Source organism: Diadema setosum, chromosome 17 (assembly GCF_964275005.1).
Source record: "Diadema setosum chromosome 17, eeDiaSeto1, whole genome shotgun sequence".
NCBI lineage: Eukaryota > Metazoa > Echinodermata > Echinoidea > Diadematoida > Diadematidae > Diadema > Diadema setosum.
The window spans coordinates 16,762,383-16,778,301 of NC_092701.1; the positions used below are offsets into that span (position 1 = coordinate 16,762,383).

Here is a 15,919-nt window from a genome sequence, read left to right on the forward strand (position 1 = left end):
GAATAAACGCTACATAATGAAGGTGTTACACTAGTATCAAAAGAAGAAGATGCAAAAGATCTACATTCAAAGTGATTATGCATTTTGTAAAAGTGGCATTATCATAACTGCTTCTAGTAATAATAGTGAAAGTTGGACCCAAGTAGTAGAAAAGTGGTGGTGATATTAGATACATATATCTATTTCTTCACTTATGTTGTTTGCCAATTAAGTCCATCCATCCGTCATTTAATTATCTATTCAAGTTATATCACTAGGAATTTACCAATGTTACAGATTGCCAAGCTCAGGTCTAACATGACTCCATTGTCTTCATGAATTACCTGTACTTATGAGCGTTTTCATAGTGTGATATACATGTAGCCACAGGCTCACGTTCCGTCAGGTGAAATTTTTGACACGCTCCAAAAGCAACGCTGCCAATCCGAGTTGTCCAAGGAAGGATTCGATTCATATTAGGCTGACTAATGCGAAGGCCGAATTGTTTTGTTTCCCGACCAGCTCCCTTGCATGCGGCCCCTGTGGCGAAACCCCATGCGAAAACCCAGTCATCATTGAATGAATAGCTGATTAGCTTGGCTCTCAATCTCACTGCTCAGGTGTAGATTACTGTGGAGGTCATTTTCGTTTGTATTGCCGATGTTGTCTTCCTGGTCTAGGCCCTTCGTGCTTTCTTAAGTCCGTTCGTATTCGTTCAATACTCGCCCAATACTCTCTCTTTCTAGTATTTTACCACTAAGAAAAAGTTTTACTTGTAGCTTGGAAATGGCAAGGTTTGGGGTACCGGAGGACTGCGATGGGACATTTTTAGAAGGCGAGCTGTCATCGTCTGCAGACGAAACTGATTACGCTCGAGCTGTAATTGATTTAGTTAAGACTGCTGATATCCCACCTCGATTTTACCAGAACAGGATATTTTCTCCTCACTCCCAAGATATGAGTAGCTTCCAGAAGGTGACAAATCCAGCAACACGATACCGACTGGTAAGAACGCAAGCGATTCATTTTTAATCCATTTGTTTGAGATCAATCAAACATGTTATGATTTGAAGACCATTCAAGCTTTAATGTAAACTTTGAAATTAATGATAGATCAAAATAGTCTGCAGATATAAATTATGAAGGCGATTATTTTGATTTTTGTTAATGTTATGTTTTGAAATACAAATGAATGAATGAATGAATGAAGTTACAGTTGTAATGCATGTCAGTTTGTGTTTGGGTCTTTCATCATGGTAGTCGTGGTAGTTGTTGAATACCATTTAGTGTGTCAGTCGTATTCAGTGACAGAAAGTGCAAAAAGTAACATTAGCACTTGAATTTCTAGTGGTTCTACTTTGGGGCTCACCAATTTCATGATTCTTTACTCGCCATTTTGCTAACCCAGGCGCGGGGCGCTGTAACTATAACTTGGTACTCGTACTACGTGTTGGGGTCGCTGCTGCGCTCGGTTACATTTTGCATGCCTTATTGGGTAAAGTTCGGACTTCAATCCCCACTTGCCTACTCAAGATGCATTCGCAAAGGTAAAAGCATTCATGTTCAAAATGCTGAACTTGCCTATGAACAGATTGATTACACAGTTCGCACAGCTACACTTGTAAGTGAATGGAAGATATTCTGTCTTTTGAGGGGCTGAGCATCACAGTTTAATAAGATACCATCAGCCAGTGGAAGCCACCAAACTCTAACAATTCAGTGCAGTAAATTTGCTACTGTAGTAGCTCTTATCTGTAAGCATATGATCTGTCAACATTCATGACAAAAATTTCAGTATTTTATTGCCACAGCTACACAGCTGAATGCGCATTCAGGCTGCATATGTATGTAAGCATTTGGTGTCTCATATAGATGGTGGGATTAGACCTAGACATCAAATGTGAAGCGCTCTGTCAAATTTGAATTATTTTCATTTTGAATACGTACAGATGTAATTTAATTGTTAGCAACTCAATATGATATAAGATTTTGTTCCTCCACTAGTACCTGTCCAAATTCATGATTTTTCGTGGTTTGGTCAAGTGAAATCTGTAGTATGACAACTACTGTATCCACTTGAAGGATTTGCAACCTGTGCACATGCAGTTAGCCATTCATTGCTTTCATATACCTGCATTTAACTTTGTAAGCCAAAACCAAAGAGTATAGAAGTGCATGCAGTGCGCTAAGAGGGAACACTCTCCCGATTTTACGCGTTAATGAGCATAGTACGCAGTGGAGACCAACGGCGGCCATTTTAGGATGCAAGCCGCTTGATCGTCTGGAGCGTATATCACATTGCCATATGGAGTAAATTCTGCCTCCCTTTCATTTTCTTCTTCTTCTTACGGGGCATACAAAGTTTCAGATGTATTTAGGATTTTTTTTATATCATACAGAAATATCATTTCGACTGAAGTGTGATATAAAATTGAAGAAATGCCTGTTTTGTTCGAAATTGTTGCCCCTCAAAGTTCAAGCTAACTAATGAAAGTATGCAGGGCTAACTAAAACGTACTCATATAGCGTTCCTCCCTCCATCCCCCCCCCCTCTCTCCCTCTCTCTCCCTCTCTCATCTCTAGGTAATATTATTCAAATGATATGAATATCAATTGCATCATTCATATCTTTAGGTCGTTCCCTTCTATTGATAATGTATAGATCTATAGGATATCATCGATGGCATATATACCATAGTTCTCCCCAGAAAATGCAATTTCCTAATATAAAAAAATTAGATTTTCCTTATAATATTTTCAGGGGACATAAGAAAGAGTTATTTTCATATTCGTATGTTTCATGGTGCTGATTGTTTGAGTGATAGCCTCCCTCCCCAACCCCCCCCCCCCCCAAAAAAAAACACACACCATGTTTCGGCAGCATACAAAGGCATGTAATCGGATAGACAAGATTTGACCTAGTATTATTGATTATAGTAGGAATAAGGGTTTCAGGGGTGACCTCCCCCTGCGCAGGATCCACTTGAACATGGAAAGGAAAATAACATTGAAAACTTCTTCCCAAATCTCCAAATGGACAGAAGAGGTGATTGTTAAACGCCCGTTAACGATCGCCCCAACAACACTGTACAGGCATGCTAACCTGGAAACATTGAACTGCACATTACTTGAATATGAGACCATTCTGAAGCAAATAATTTTCACACAACAATAACTGTACTCTTAAATGAATCGCACAAGGATTGGAACAATCATCCCCCAGCATTCCCATTGATTCCCACTGATCAGTTACTAGCCATCCCCTTTAAGGGTAATATTCCCCTACTTTCTGAAAGAAATACATTGATAGTCAGGTTGATAGTCAAGTGGCCAGGGCCTGTTGCTTTATGAGTACCAGGTCGCAGGGATTGCCCTAGATGGACAATTTTCTTAAAAGGAGACTGAAGCCCAAATATAAATGTGGATTGAGTAAAGGCAGCAATATCACACATCAGTGAAAGTTTGAGGAAAATTGGACTTCAATTCAAAAGTTATAAATTTTCAAAGTTTTTGTGCTGTCATCACTGGATGAGATACATTCTAAGATCACTTTACCACAATTTAAATGAACCCTTCTTTGTTCATGTTTTGTTGTTGAGGACATTGGTACATTGATTTGAATAACCAGATATGTACAGTCAGCGCATCAAGATAACATTGAGGACGGGTCCCGAGTATACTCAGACAAGTATACTCGGACATGTGCCTATGGGAATTGCCTATTGTAGCAAAATTGGCCTGTCCCGTCCTTGCAGCACAGTAGAAGAGATATATTTTCTGTGCTCAACAAGTAATTTTATTGTTGTAATTATTGTTTTTATTATTATTATTATTTTTATTATTATTGTTATTATTATTATTATTATTATTATCATCATCATCATTATTATTAGGCCAATTATTATTATTATTGTTATGATGATGGTAATTATTGTCATTATTTATCATCATCATTTTGCATCACCATCATATTGCACTTGTATTTCAACTTGTAATTTTCAGTCAAGCCTTTTATATTATACCACCCTAAACAATGACAAAGTGCCTTGATAGTCCTGGAAATGGAGGCACAGCATTGCTATTGTGAGTAGCTATGTAGATGTAAAATTACTAAACAAACAGGATGCGAGTGAAAGTTTCTTTTCGACATAATTACATGTACTTTTTCCTGTTCATGTATGTATATATGCATCCCCCCCCCCCCTGATATTTACACAGCTACAAATTGTATGTGTATAATCCTTCTGTTTTGAGTCCATAAACTACTTAATACACGAGCTTCATTAATTCAGGAAAGTACAAACTGTAGGTATGGCAGCAAGGACTATCGCATCTCAGCCCACACTTCCAGGCTAGATGGAAGAGATATTAGACACCATTAACTTAGAGGCATGATCACTACTTTCTTGGTATCTCCCACACTTGTACTCGCGCCGTTATACATCGCGCACATGCGAATTGACCCAAAGGTCACATAACCTCATTTGCATAGAGTGCAATCTCATTTGCATATCATGACATCCCTTTTCTCCAACAATTTCCTCCTCAAATTGTTTGACCTGCAACAGTGCACAACTTGATCCCTCAATTAATCATTCAAATCTGCTCCAAAGTTGCACCCTTCTGCCGCTCGCTGTAACAAGTTACATACTGCGCGACTGTCTCGCTGTCTTGCTGTTTGATCTGTCTGAAAACATGTCTCTGGAAGGTCGAATTCTTTTTCACCCCATAATGCTGCTTCAAAGCATTTACAGCTTTGTCATAATCGGCCTTATCACCAGTGTCCGGTAGGTTGCTGAACATCTCTCCCACGGCTACACCAGCGGTGTATAGCAGTAAAGCCCTTCTACAAGTTAGCTTCTCCTTCTGCTGCGACGTCCTCCCAGCCGCGTCCGTGTCGGCGTCAACAAACAACCCCAAGCTGTCGGCGTAGGCATTGAACTCTTCGTACCATGCCTCCCATCGGGCGCTCACTACACTGGCGTCCCCGCTTGGATCGAACGACGAAACACCCTTTATTCCGCTGACTTCAAAACTTCCGGTGGCCATTTTGCATTACAATCCTTCTAAAGATATTAAACTTGATCCTCGTCACCAATGTCGCATCTCAGCCCATACTTCCAGGCTAGATGGAAGAGATATTAGACACCATTAACTGAGAGGCATGATCACTACTTTATTGGTATCTCCCACACTTGTACTCACGCCGCTATACATCGCGCACATGCGAATTGACCCAAAGGTCACATAACTTCATTTGCATATAGTGCAATCTCATTTGCATATCATGACAAAGGCCTTAGTAAAAGAAGGCCTACTATTGTACTACCTTGTTGTAGCAGTGTAAATGGGAAACTATGCGCTCTAGCCATAACCAGGCCAGGGAAGAATTCAAAACCATTTGCAATTGTGGTATACAAAACCATGCATGTAGCTCTACAAGTGGGGAAGTACTAGCTTTCATGATTATCATGCAGGTGGTATTTCGTGGATTTATAGTTGTCAAATGGCAATGTACTGTATACAATAGAATAATAATAATAATAATGATAATAATAATAAATAATAAGAATAGAGACTAAGTTATAAAGCGCTCATTCTACCTAAAAAGATACTCATAGCGCTGTAGAACAGAGTACATATGTATCACGTTACAACACACAGACTATCAAAGAAGATAATAAGAAAAATATACAAACAAACAATATACACATTATATACTGTACATACAGGTAAACAATTTTCAATTTAGATTAAAAAGGTAGGTCTTGAGGTTCTTTTTAAAACCATCAATAGAAGATGCTTGTTGAAGAGATTTTGGCAGGCCATTCCAAAGTTTTGGACCCATGTATGAAAAAGCACGATCCCCCCAACTATGCTTGATTTGAGATGCCTGTAATTTTTGCGAGTTCGATGAACGGAGATTTTGTGGTTGTTGGTGAAGATGAAGAGTATTTTGAAAGTAGGCATGGGCAGATTTGTGCAATGTACGGTAAGCAAGAAGAATATACATGTAGCAGACAAACAGCATCTCTCTATCTGTCTGTTTCTTCATCTGTGTGATAAGAACAATTTGGACTGTGTCATTGGAACATCACTTTGTCATGTAGTGCTTTATTACTCTCGTGCTCTGTCTAAATAATGATGTGACTCATGTGTTGACCTTCCTCCCAATTTATCACAAGACAAACACAATAGATTGATGGAGCGAGTTGAGTGTGTGAATTTGTGAGTGTAAAGCAAGAGTATGTGTGTGCGCGCTAGTGTAATAGAACCTGTGCACTTCATCTGCTAATATTGCTACGTTATTGCCACACCAATCTCATATTGGATTTAGTTGTTAATAACCAAGGGATATCTGAGATGGTAATTGATGACAAAAAAAAAGGTTTCCATGCCAACAATGGAAAATAAAAGTAGCTGGCTTGATGGGGATGGGAGAGAAAGGCATAAATTTGTACACATACTTGTAAACTAATAGTGGGTCCAATGTGTAAGTTTTACACAGAGCTGCTATAGTGAAGGCTAAAATGACATTTTGTGGTGACTATGCTTGGAAGAATAATTAGTGAACAGTGACTCTAAAGTGAAAATCCATACCTTGTTAAGATTTGCTTCATTGTGAATAAAGTATGATCAGTGTAAGTGAAGCTAAAGCTTAGCAATTCAGTCTGATGAAACAAAATTTGTAGTTCAATGTAAGGGGTAAAATTCTTGCTTATATCACAAAATGGAGACTGGATTTTTCCCTGAAACTTATCTGATATATTACTCAGCAAATTCCAACTCATCTGAAGTTGTTTATTGTCTGAATGCATGGAGAAAAATCTGAACTTTTTTTTTTTTTTTTTTAATGGGGGGGGGGGGGGGAGGGGGGCTGTAGATAGAGCAATTTTAGGTTCATGTGTCTGTGACCCCGTTTACAGTGCGGGGCTGGGCCGAGCCCAGCCTCAATTCCTGGGCCGAGCCCAGCCTCAATTCCGGGGCCGAGCCCCGCAATTTTGTCCGTTTACCCTGCCGGGCTCGGCCGCGCTTATAATTCAAACCTTTCATTATTTTGTCGTAGTGGCGCTCTGCTTGTAAACAAACGCAATTTGGTATAGCCTGGTTTTCAGACTCTTTGCCAACTGGATTCCGTGGCAACGAAGTCGCCGTTCGGGCAAGGAAAAATCCTTTGCAGGACAAAACCACCTTAAACTATACTAGTTTTCGACGTTGAGGGGTTTAATATCGTGAATAGCAAAATAGTACAGGCAGAGGGTCTGGAAGCCAGACTAAAATTGGCCGCGCATTTGGCCCAGTTTGTGTTTACACTGAGAAAAGGCCGGGCTCGGCCGCGGCCGAGACCACCTCCAGAGCGTGGCCAAATGCGCGGCCAATTTTGGCCTCGCATTTGGCCTTTTGCGCGTTTACACTGAAATGAAGGAGGGCTCGGCCGCGGCTCGGCCATGGCCGAGCCTCACACTGTAAACGGGGTCTGTGACTTATACATAGTGGTCTACTGGAGACTTTAGGCTTAGGAGCAGGTCCTCACGTGGCACAACATTATGATTATTAAGTAAGACCCCGGTTACAGGCCAAATGCGGGGCCGAAATTGGCCGCGCATTTGGCCACGCTCTGGAGGTGGTCTCGGCCTCTTCTTAGTGTAAACGCAAACTGGGCCAAATGCGCGGCCAATTTTAGTCTGGCTTCCAGACACTCTGCCCGTACTATTTCGCTATTCACGATATTAACCCCCTCAACGTCGAAAACTAGTATAGTTTAAGGTGGTTTTGTCCTGCAAAGGATTTTTCCTTCGTCGCCACGGAATCCAGTTGGCAAAGGGTCTGAAAACCAGACTATACCAAATTGTGTTTGTTTACAAGCAGAGCGCCACTACTACAAAATATTGAAAGGTTTGAATTAAAAGCGCGGCCGAGCCCGGCAGTGTAAACAGGGTCAATGTTCCCAAATTCTTTACATTATCAAGGCCTCATGTATCAAGGCTCATACACACCAACTGAAATAATCAAGAATACACAGAGATCTCTATACCGTGGATGGTCCCATTTCATGCCGACTTCAATGGGGCAAAGGAATTTAATCAATGATACCAATGCAAAAATGCACTTTCTTCATGATGGCAATATACTCATTATAACTGTAGGCGTACCTGTGGTTGAGTGCCTTGTCTGTGCCTATGTGCCTAACTTTCCAAGCTTTGTCATCAGCATTCAGTAATCTATCTAAAACTGACCTCTGTGTAGTGGTAGAGAGTACATTGTACAATATTGTAGCAAGCCCACTCATGTGTAGCAAAGTGCACCAGTCCAGAGAGGACCTCCCTGATCAGTCCAACAGGAAGACCATGGTGACACAATAGAGATAGCCTGATTAGGCAATCTCTATTCATTGACAATTTAGTTTCCACTCATCTTTGCCAATCAGAGAACAAAGCACAGTAAAGGTTGACAGAATTCATAATTTTTTGTTGTTGGCTGTACAACATTCCAAGGTGGCTTCTCACAAAGGGGAAGGAAAATTTTAAAAAGCTGTGTTGAATATATACCACTATCTTTTCTGTAATGTAGTGTATCTTCCACCCAAAGGAAAACCTTCCGTGAAAAACGTGAGAAACCCTTCATGAAAATGCATTGAATCTTCCGCTCAAGTTTGGCAGTCTACGAGATCCCTCGCCAAACCGCTGAACATGTCCGCTAAGTCTATGCAAAAATTAATGCAAAGGCCAAAGTAACATGTATAGAAATCTGGTCGCCATAGATTGTCCATAGCATGGTGGAAGTGTTCTTTTCAGAAAAAGCTTAACTCATCAGGTCTCTGCATGTGTTACTAATTTCTCTCTCTTTCATCTTTTGAAAAAAAAAAGTACACATTTCTCTTTTTCAGCTTGCTTGAAATGACCATACAGTACATCTTCAATATTGCTAGCATTTTTGTGTGTACATGTATGATGTGTGTGTGTTTTTATACAACTATTTTCATATTCTGTTTTCGAATATGTCTAGCTCCACAGGGAATGGGGAAAGAGAGTATCAAGCAAAGTCGAGGGTTCAGGCGTGATGGCGCTGTTGACCACTGATGACCAGTCGCTGGACGAGACAGCAGCACAACGTATAGCTAGAGACATTCAAGCTCTCCTGAAGGGAATAGAGTGTGACTTTTTGAGGTAGGTGTGAGGTAGCAAGCAATGTAGAGATGGTATGGAGATGATTTTAACTGATCCAAATGAGTAATTTTCTATATATTCAGTGCACTGTAAGTAAGAGAAATCAAAACTGTTAAAGGAGCTTTCTGATAAAATGTTACCTGCCACCTCTTGGTTTAAAGGGTGTGTACAGTTGTGGTCGAGGTGAGGATTTAGCTTATTATAACGTTTTGCGAGATATTCAGAAACCACTGTATGAGATGTCAAAGAGCATGCAGTTCTAAGTGGTATCAAAAGTTTATTCGATGAAAATCGGTTTTGAAACGGCTGAGATATCCAAAAACAAGGTGAAACAAAGAGATCCTAATAAAGTTGTGGCATGTCGCCTTTTATTATTAACACTTTTTTGGATATCTCAGCCATTTGAAAACCAATTTTCATCAAATAAACGTTGAATCCTTCTTGAAATCACATGCTCTTTCATATTTCATAAGAGGCTTTTCATTATCTCACTTAGGAATGTTCAAAACATGAATCCCCACCTCAACCAGTACTGTACAGTCCCTTTAACATATGAATGATTTTTTTTTTTAATTTATTTATTTTTTTTTAGTTCTGTATGTTTTACTTCCTGTAGTATGGCAGCATTCAAGAATCGTAGGGGGAAAATAGGAAGTTTGTATTTTGTGTTTGAATTGATGTCACTAAGCTGAACCATCGATACAACTGATATCTGTTTGCTTGAGCTAGTTAAATCCCCATCTGCTTCAACTGCCACTGACATGTAGATTTCATGAACAGAAAAATGGGGCCCTTCTGGAAATGATTTGCCCAATCCACTTCCAGCACTGATATCAACTCAAAGAATATTATCAACAAATCAGACAATATTATTATTCAAACCAATAGCTTGTAAAAATAATTGTCTTCATAGTGGAAGCTCACAAAAAAAGTCTCCTCATGAGAGCTCATGAAAAAGCCCACATCTCCACATCAGATTTCAACAAAACAAATAACATTATGAAATAGTATCCTCAGAGAAGCTTAAAGGAATGGTATATTTTCGGTTGAGATGGGCATTCAGGTTTTAACTTTTTTGCAAGATAGTTAGAAACCACTTATATGAGACTTTAAAAAGCATACAATTTTAAGAGGAATTAAAAGTCAACTTGATGAAAATGGGTTTTGAAATAGCTGAGATATTGAAAAACAACGTAAAACAAAGTGCTCTTAATAAAAGGTGGGACTCACCTTTTATTAGAATATCTCGGCCATTTCAAAACCAATTTTCATAAAACTTTTAATTCCTCTTAGAATTATTATATGCTTTTTAATTTCTCATATAAGTGGTTTCTAATCATCTTGCAAAAAGTTAAAATCTGAATCCCCATCTGAACCAGAACTATACCATTCCTTTAAAAAAAGGACAAATGATTAACATGTCTCATGCTGGAATTGATCCATCCACTGTAAATTCAGTGCTTTGAGTGAGAATGACCTTGGCCTATTTACCTTTTGTAATCACTGTATTTCAAGATGGGACCAGCAGTGCCTGCTTCTTGGATTCCAGTCTGCAGCTGAATACAAGCAGCTTGGAGAGCACTTTATGGATGGACATCTGGATACATGTGGGGGGTCAAAGGTCATGCAACTAGAAGGTTTGTGTTTGTTGCACTACATTACCCCTTCTAATGTGGTATGGGGGATGCCTATGAAATATACTATAGATTACTTATCATTTAGAGACTATGTGAAAATCAGGTGAGCATTATTACTCACTTTCAAGTACATTGTAGATTCAGCAGGGGATTTTTTAGGCTGATTATGTACGTACATCTTTTATCAGGAGTTTGTTATTGTCTTCTATGTGATACTTTTCCACCTGTCAGAAGAATAGATTGTGGTGATATGATTTGGCGAAAGATAACAATTACCAAGTATTACCCATATATTAAAGTACAAGCATTTTTGTGGGCTGTAAAGTGAAGAGAAGCTATTTCCATGGTTTCTTAGTAAAATGAAGATATTGTGACTCTCTTATTCATGATAATAAAACATCTGCTGTAACTTAGATATGCCATGTTCCATGCATAATATGTCATGACAGATATGACAGAAATGACCTAGCAGTATGATAGTACTATACAAGGATGTGAGATGCATTTTGTCAGTACAACAATTCACAAATTGGGACAATTTCACATATGGTTGAATTCAAAATCAAATTCACAATGGAATTCTAACCATATTGATGGTATGAGAAGTATTATCCTTTTTCTAGAGAAAAGTATGCCATTTCCAGTCATGGAGACTATACATGAAGAATTTGTATTCCAAGAGGCAAGATATTTGTGATTTGGTAATTTTGTGAATACTGGTCGACTTGTGGAATTCACATAATAAGTAAAAACATTGGGTACACTGTGTACACGCGACACATTTGGAATGTTTTCCAGTTAACGCATGTGTTCAGACTGATGGAATTATGACTGAGTATCTGTGTAGGCCTTACCCTTGAAATGCAGAAGCTATCCCGTATGCTTGATCTCAATGTAAATGTGCAAAGCCAGGCAGTTGAGTGATAATTGCTAGCTTTGAAGTAGACCATGTGGGCTTCACAGCTGTTTGACAGAAATGTTTTTATTTTCACTTCTTTGTCTCAAAAAAAAAAAAAAGAAGCAAAGCCAGACAGTCGAGTGATGATCACTAGCTTTGAGGCAGACCACGTGGGCTTCCTTGCTGTTTGACAGAAATGTTGTGATTTTCACTTCTTTGTCTCCAAAACTTCAGCTGCCAAGTTAACCAACCCTCCTCGCAGTCTCCTGGAGATCAGTGTACCAAAGCAGCAAGGAGATCCCACCAGGGCTGGCATTTCATCCTTTCTGGAGGTCTTCTCTGCATCCTTCACCCATGCCAGCATCTTAGAAGAAGAGGGAGCACCTGCTGATACTGTGCCCTCCGACAGCGTCCCTTCCATGGGTGTGGTCCTCTTCTTTACCCCCCAAACCCAATCGCGGGCGGCCAAGATCCAGCAGATCTTGTCCAGTCCTCCCTGGCAGACAAGGTCTTTCCCTGAGGAGGTGTCCAAGATGGAAAACGAAACTTCCTTCTACGTCCATTCAGAGAGGGCGCTGCCCATGTGGGGTGTGCGCACCGGAGCTGCAGCAACTGGCGTGCGCCTCCTGCTCTTTGTGCGTGATCCAAGTAAATTTGATGCCATGGATGAGTTCTATCGTCAGTTTACTGGTGTCACCGCACTGGAGCACAAGACAGACACCAGTGTGCTGCGTTACAGTACTTATAGTCTATCAGACAAGTGTGAGTTCACACTGGCACACTATCCTGGCTGCAAGCCCTGTACCCTTGACTCTCTTGCAGTAGGATTCCATATCAGGAATTTGAATAAAGCAACGGGAGCTGAACGGCTGAATGATGACCACTGGCTGACCAGGGATCCTGAAGGCAATAAGGTTGCTCTTTTCTCTGTAAGAAGATAAAATGAAGCATCTTCGGCTACCATAAATTCTTTCATTGCAGAGTCTTTGTTGTTGGAAAAAGTTTCTGCGATGTTTGTAGCCTTTTGCAAATGATACTTCAACCTCCTGCATTAGCCCAATATGTGTTTTAATAATGTAAAGATACAATGTCACACACAGAGGCACCTTTCTATGATGGCAATCAATCTAGTTTACCTATCACTTCATCTCATCAGCTGCGAATGTCACCACCTGCCTCATGACGCTTGATATTGTGCCTTACATCACATAAACACAATTTGTTTACATCATGCTCAGGATGGTTTCGTAATTTGTTTTTAAAAATATGAATTTTTATCATATGCCATCATTCATGGAGGAACATATTACTTACGATACTGTTAATTTGTTTTTCATGTGGAATGGTTTATTATCATTCACTCTTTGTGGTACAGCTAAATATATATGCTCTGATATTCTAGCAACCAAATTTATGCCATCATCTAAAAAAAAAAAGGAAAACCCACGTTCAATCTTGAAGATATAAATGTGCTACTGAAATTGTTTTATGATTGCTGGAAATGACCCCCCAAAAAATCATATTTTTAGTGATTGATATTTAAACCTATTGATACTTTCTTCTTTCTTTACTGACGGGTGCATTTTTAGTGGGTCTGTAGCCACCAGGATATGGTGTCATGAAGAATGCAGAATACGTAGTGTTTTGTATTTGTACGTAGTGTTTTGTGTTGTGCAAATGTGTATCGCTTACGTTGAGTCAAGTTGAGTCAAGTCTTTCTTGAGTACATTTGTATCTGTTCTTCAGCAAATGCCCATGTGCAAGAGTTCAGAGAGAAAAGATGCATGCATGTCTAGAATATGTTATACTTAATGTATAGCTATGTGAAAATACATATCACTTTGCAAAAGGAATAACAGTGTTATATGCTGTCGCAGACTGTAAAAGCTGAGATTATTTTTATACGGGGAGATTACTGTAAAAGTAGTTTTCAGGTGTGAAAATAATCTATTAGTAAGCTTTTACAAAGTATGATTGGGCAACGCTTGACTGGAGTAATGTCTCAATATTTTTAGGTATGTTATACTGTTGTTTCTTTCTTGCCCAGACTGTGTGTGAGTTTTTATCAGTCCAGAAATCACCAGAATGTTTGAGTAAATAGACATCACTTCATCAGTCATAGTTTATGGTTCCAATTTATTACAATATCTTTTCCATTCACAAAATAACTCTGAATTGCCGATTTTTTTTTTATACTGAGAAAAGTAAAGCATCATAGGTAATATTTCCATTCATTCCGAAATCCACTGTGTGATTAGAAACTGTTTTTTTTTTTTTTTTTTTTTTTTTTTTTGGGGGGGGGGGTTGTTTTGTTTTGTTGGTTTTGTTTTTCTTTTGTAGGTCTATAAGAGCTTTTACACAATTTTTTTTCCTCTCTTCGTGAAGTATTGCACTATAGATTATAGCTTCAAATAATGCTATTGTGACTGTGTGGCATTATGTCATAATGTTTTGTCAAATTATGTTCTGTAAATCATTAAATAAAAAATCCTCTGAAACTGCTGTCAGTTGTCAGAAAGTACAAAATATTTCCTATCTTTTGTCACTAAACATGGAGGCATTGTGCACAAAATTTTGTACAAACCATATTCTGGTAATACTTGTCCTCAATGTAATGAGATGGAAATAACATTGGTTTGAATTTGATATGACTTTGGATAAATCTACACCAAGAAAGTTGGTGGTGAATTCCTTGAGACAGTTTACAAATTCAACTATGTTCACAAACAAAAGGTTAAAAAATAATGTGCATGTCTTTCCCTTCATTTCAAATTAATAGAAATATACAGAACATATCAAAAAGCAATCATTTGTGCATACAGTTGGTATTTTTCAAGTTGAAATGTACTCAAATCTCGTCTTCAGTGTAAACCATTTTTTTTTTATTTGTACTTCAGTCAAATATCTCATCTAGCATTTTCCCCGCTTTTGAGATATTCCGTGTATGTTATTTTCAGGTGTGCTTCTATTTCTTGTATGATTCATCAGTAATGGTTGTCTTCAATTCTGTGGTGTATTCAAAGCATTTTTCTCTTTTTTTTTTTAGTGGATGAAATTAGTCATAAAAAGCAAATTTATACTGAGGTCAGCGCTTAAATGTGCTTTATGTTGAGCTTTTTTAACTTGTTTCTCGATTTTGAAGCATTCCAGAAGTATTCCAATGATGAGTGGAAATTTAGATATATGGAATAGAAAAGGGTATCGGGTGTAGTTCTGAGGGTTTACCTGTTTCGAAGAAAAGAAACAACTTTGTGAAAGATAACCACGTATAATGCATTGTTGGTTCTGTTTTACATGATTATTGGAAATGGCAGAAACTTTTCTTTCTTTTAAGTTCGCAATATCTTCTATAGCTATATTTCCAGCATTTATTGACATGTACTGGATAACCTTTTTATCGAAAGTCTGTTACTCTGAAATGAATAGTGGTTTGTTTAATGTAATCTTTAAACATGCTGAATTATACATATGTAGTCAATTTAGTAGTCAATTATACCATTAGAAAAGCACTCAGAGAGCACAGACATCTGGCAAGCAGCTCATTTCCACCCATTTACGCAGGATGAAAATTGCCCAGTTTCCCAATATATACACCTTTTGTTTATACATCATCAGCTTCCAGCTGCACGGCACCTCTCCTGAACAGAACACATGTTATGCAAACCTCAAATACGTGCAGCTTGAACCCCCAAGTTCATTGACCTTGCCTGCATAAATGATCAAAAATCCTTCAAAAATCCATAAAAATTTATGAATCACACGAAAAGTTAATTGTCTGTTCGATGTGTCATTATCAACTTTTCGTGCAAGTTTCATTCAAATGCATTCACAACTTTTTGAGTTATTTTGCAAAGAGACAAACAAACCAGCACTGATGAAAACATAACCTTCCGCCTTGGCAGAGGTAATTAATGCTTTTAATTCTGTGTATACATTATTCTCTTTGGTACACATCAAGAAGGCAAACTTTATATCTACAAACAAGTTCTTGAGTAGTTTTTTTGCTGAACTTTGGTAAACATACTTTGTTTTCGACTCCTTGCAGTGACGTACATTAAATGCTGAGACGGAGGAATTATTTGTTCTCGTGCTGTGCAGGTCATCCAGTTTTGCAAAAAAAAAAAAAAAAAAAAAAATAGCTTTAGTTCAAAAGTAATATCAGTTGTGCTTCCTATTCAAAAGTGAAGACTGTACCCCAAGGGCTGTGATATGGTATAGATATGCGTGTTATGAGCAAA

The 15,919-nt window shown here is 38.6% G+C and overlaps 1 protein-coding gene across 1 annotated transcript; it reads left to right on the forward strand.

The window, feature by feature from the left end:
• The first annotated feature begins 729 nt into the window (after positions 1-729).
• On the forward strand, positions 730-12,644 carry LOC140240974 (uncharacterized). The gene is made up of 4 exons (XM_072320748.1): positions 730-984; positions 8,986-9,146; positions 10,662-10,783; positions 11,916-12,644. Exons 1-4 carry the CDS (start codon positions 766-768, stop codon positions 12,620-12,622), a joined length of 1,209 nt encoding a protein of 402 aa, XP_072176849.1. The 5' UTR covers positions 730-765; the 3' UTR covers positions 12,623-12,644.
• The last annotated feature ends 3,275 nt before the right edge of the window (positions 12,645-15,919 follow it).

Coding starts and splice junctions, on each gene's coding strand:
- LOC140240974 (XM_072320748.1), top strand. CDS start 766: ATGGCAAGGTTTGGGGTACCGGAGGACTGCGATGGGACATTTTTAGAA. Junction 985..8,985: donor CAGCAACACGATACCGACTG/GTAAGAACGCAA, acceptor GAATATGTCTAG/CTCCACAGGGAATGGGGAAA. Junction 10,784..11,915: donor AAAGGTCATGCAACTAGAAG/GTTTGTGTTTGT, acceptor CCAAAACTTCAG/CTGCCAAGTTAACCAACCCT.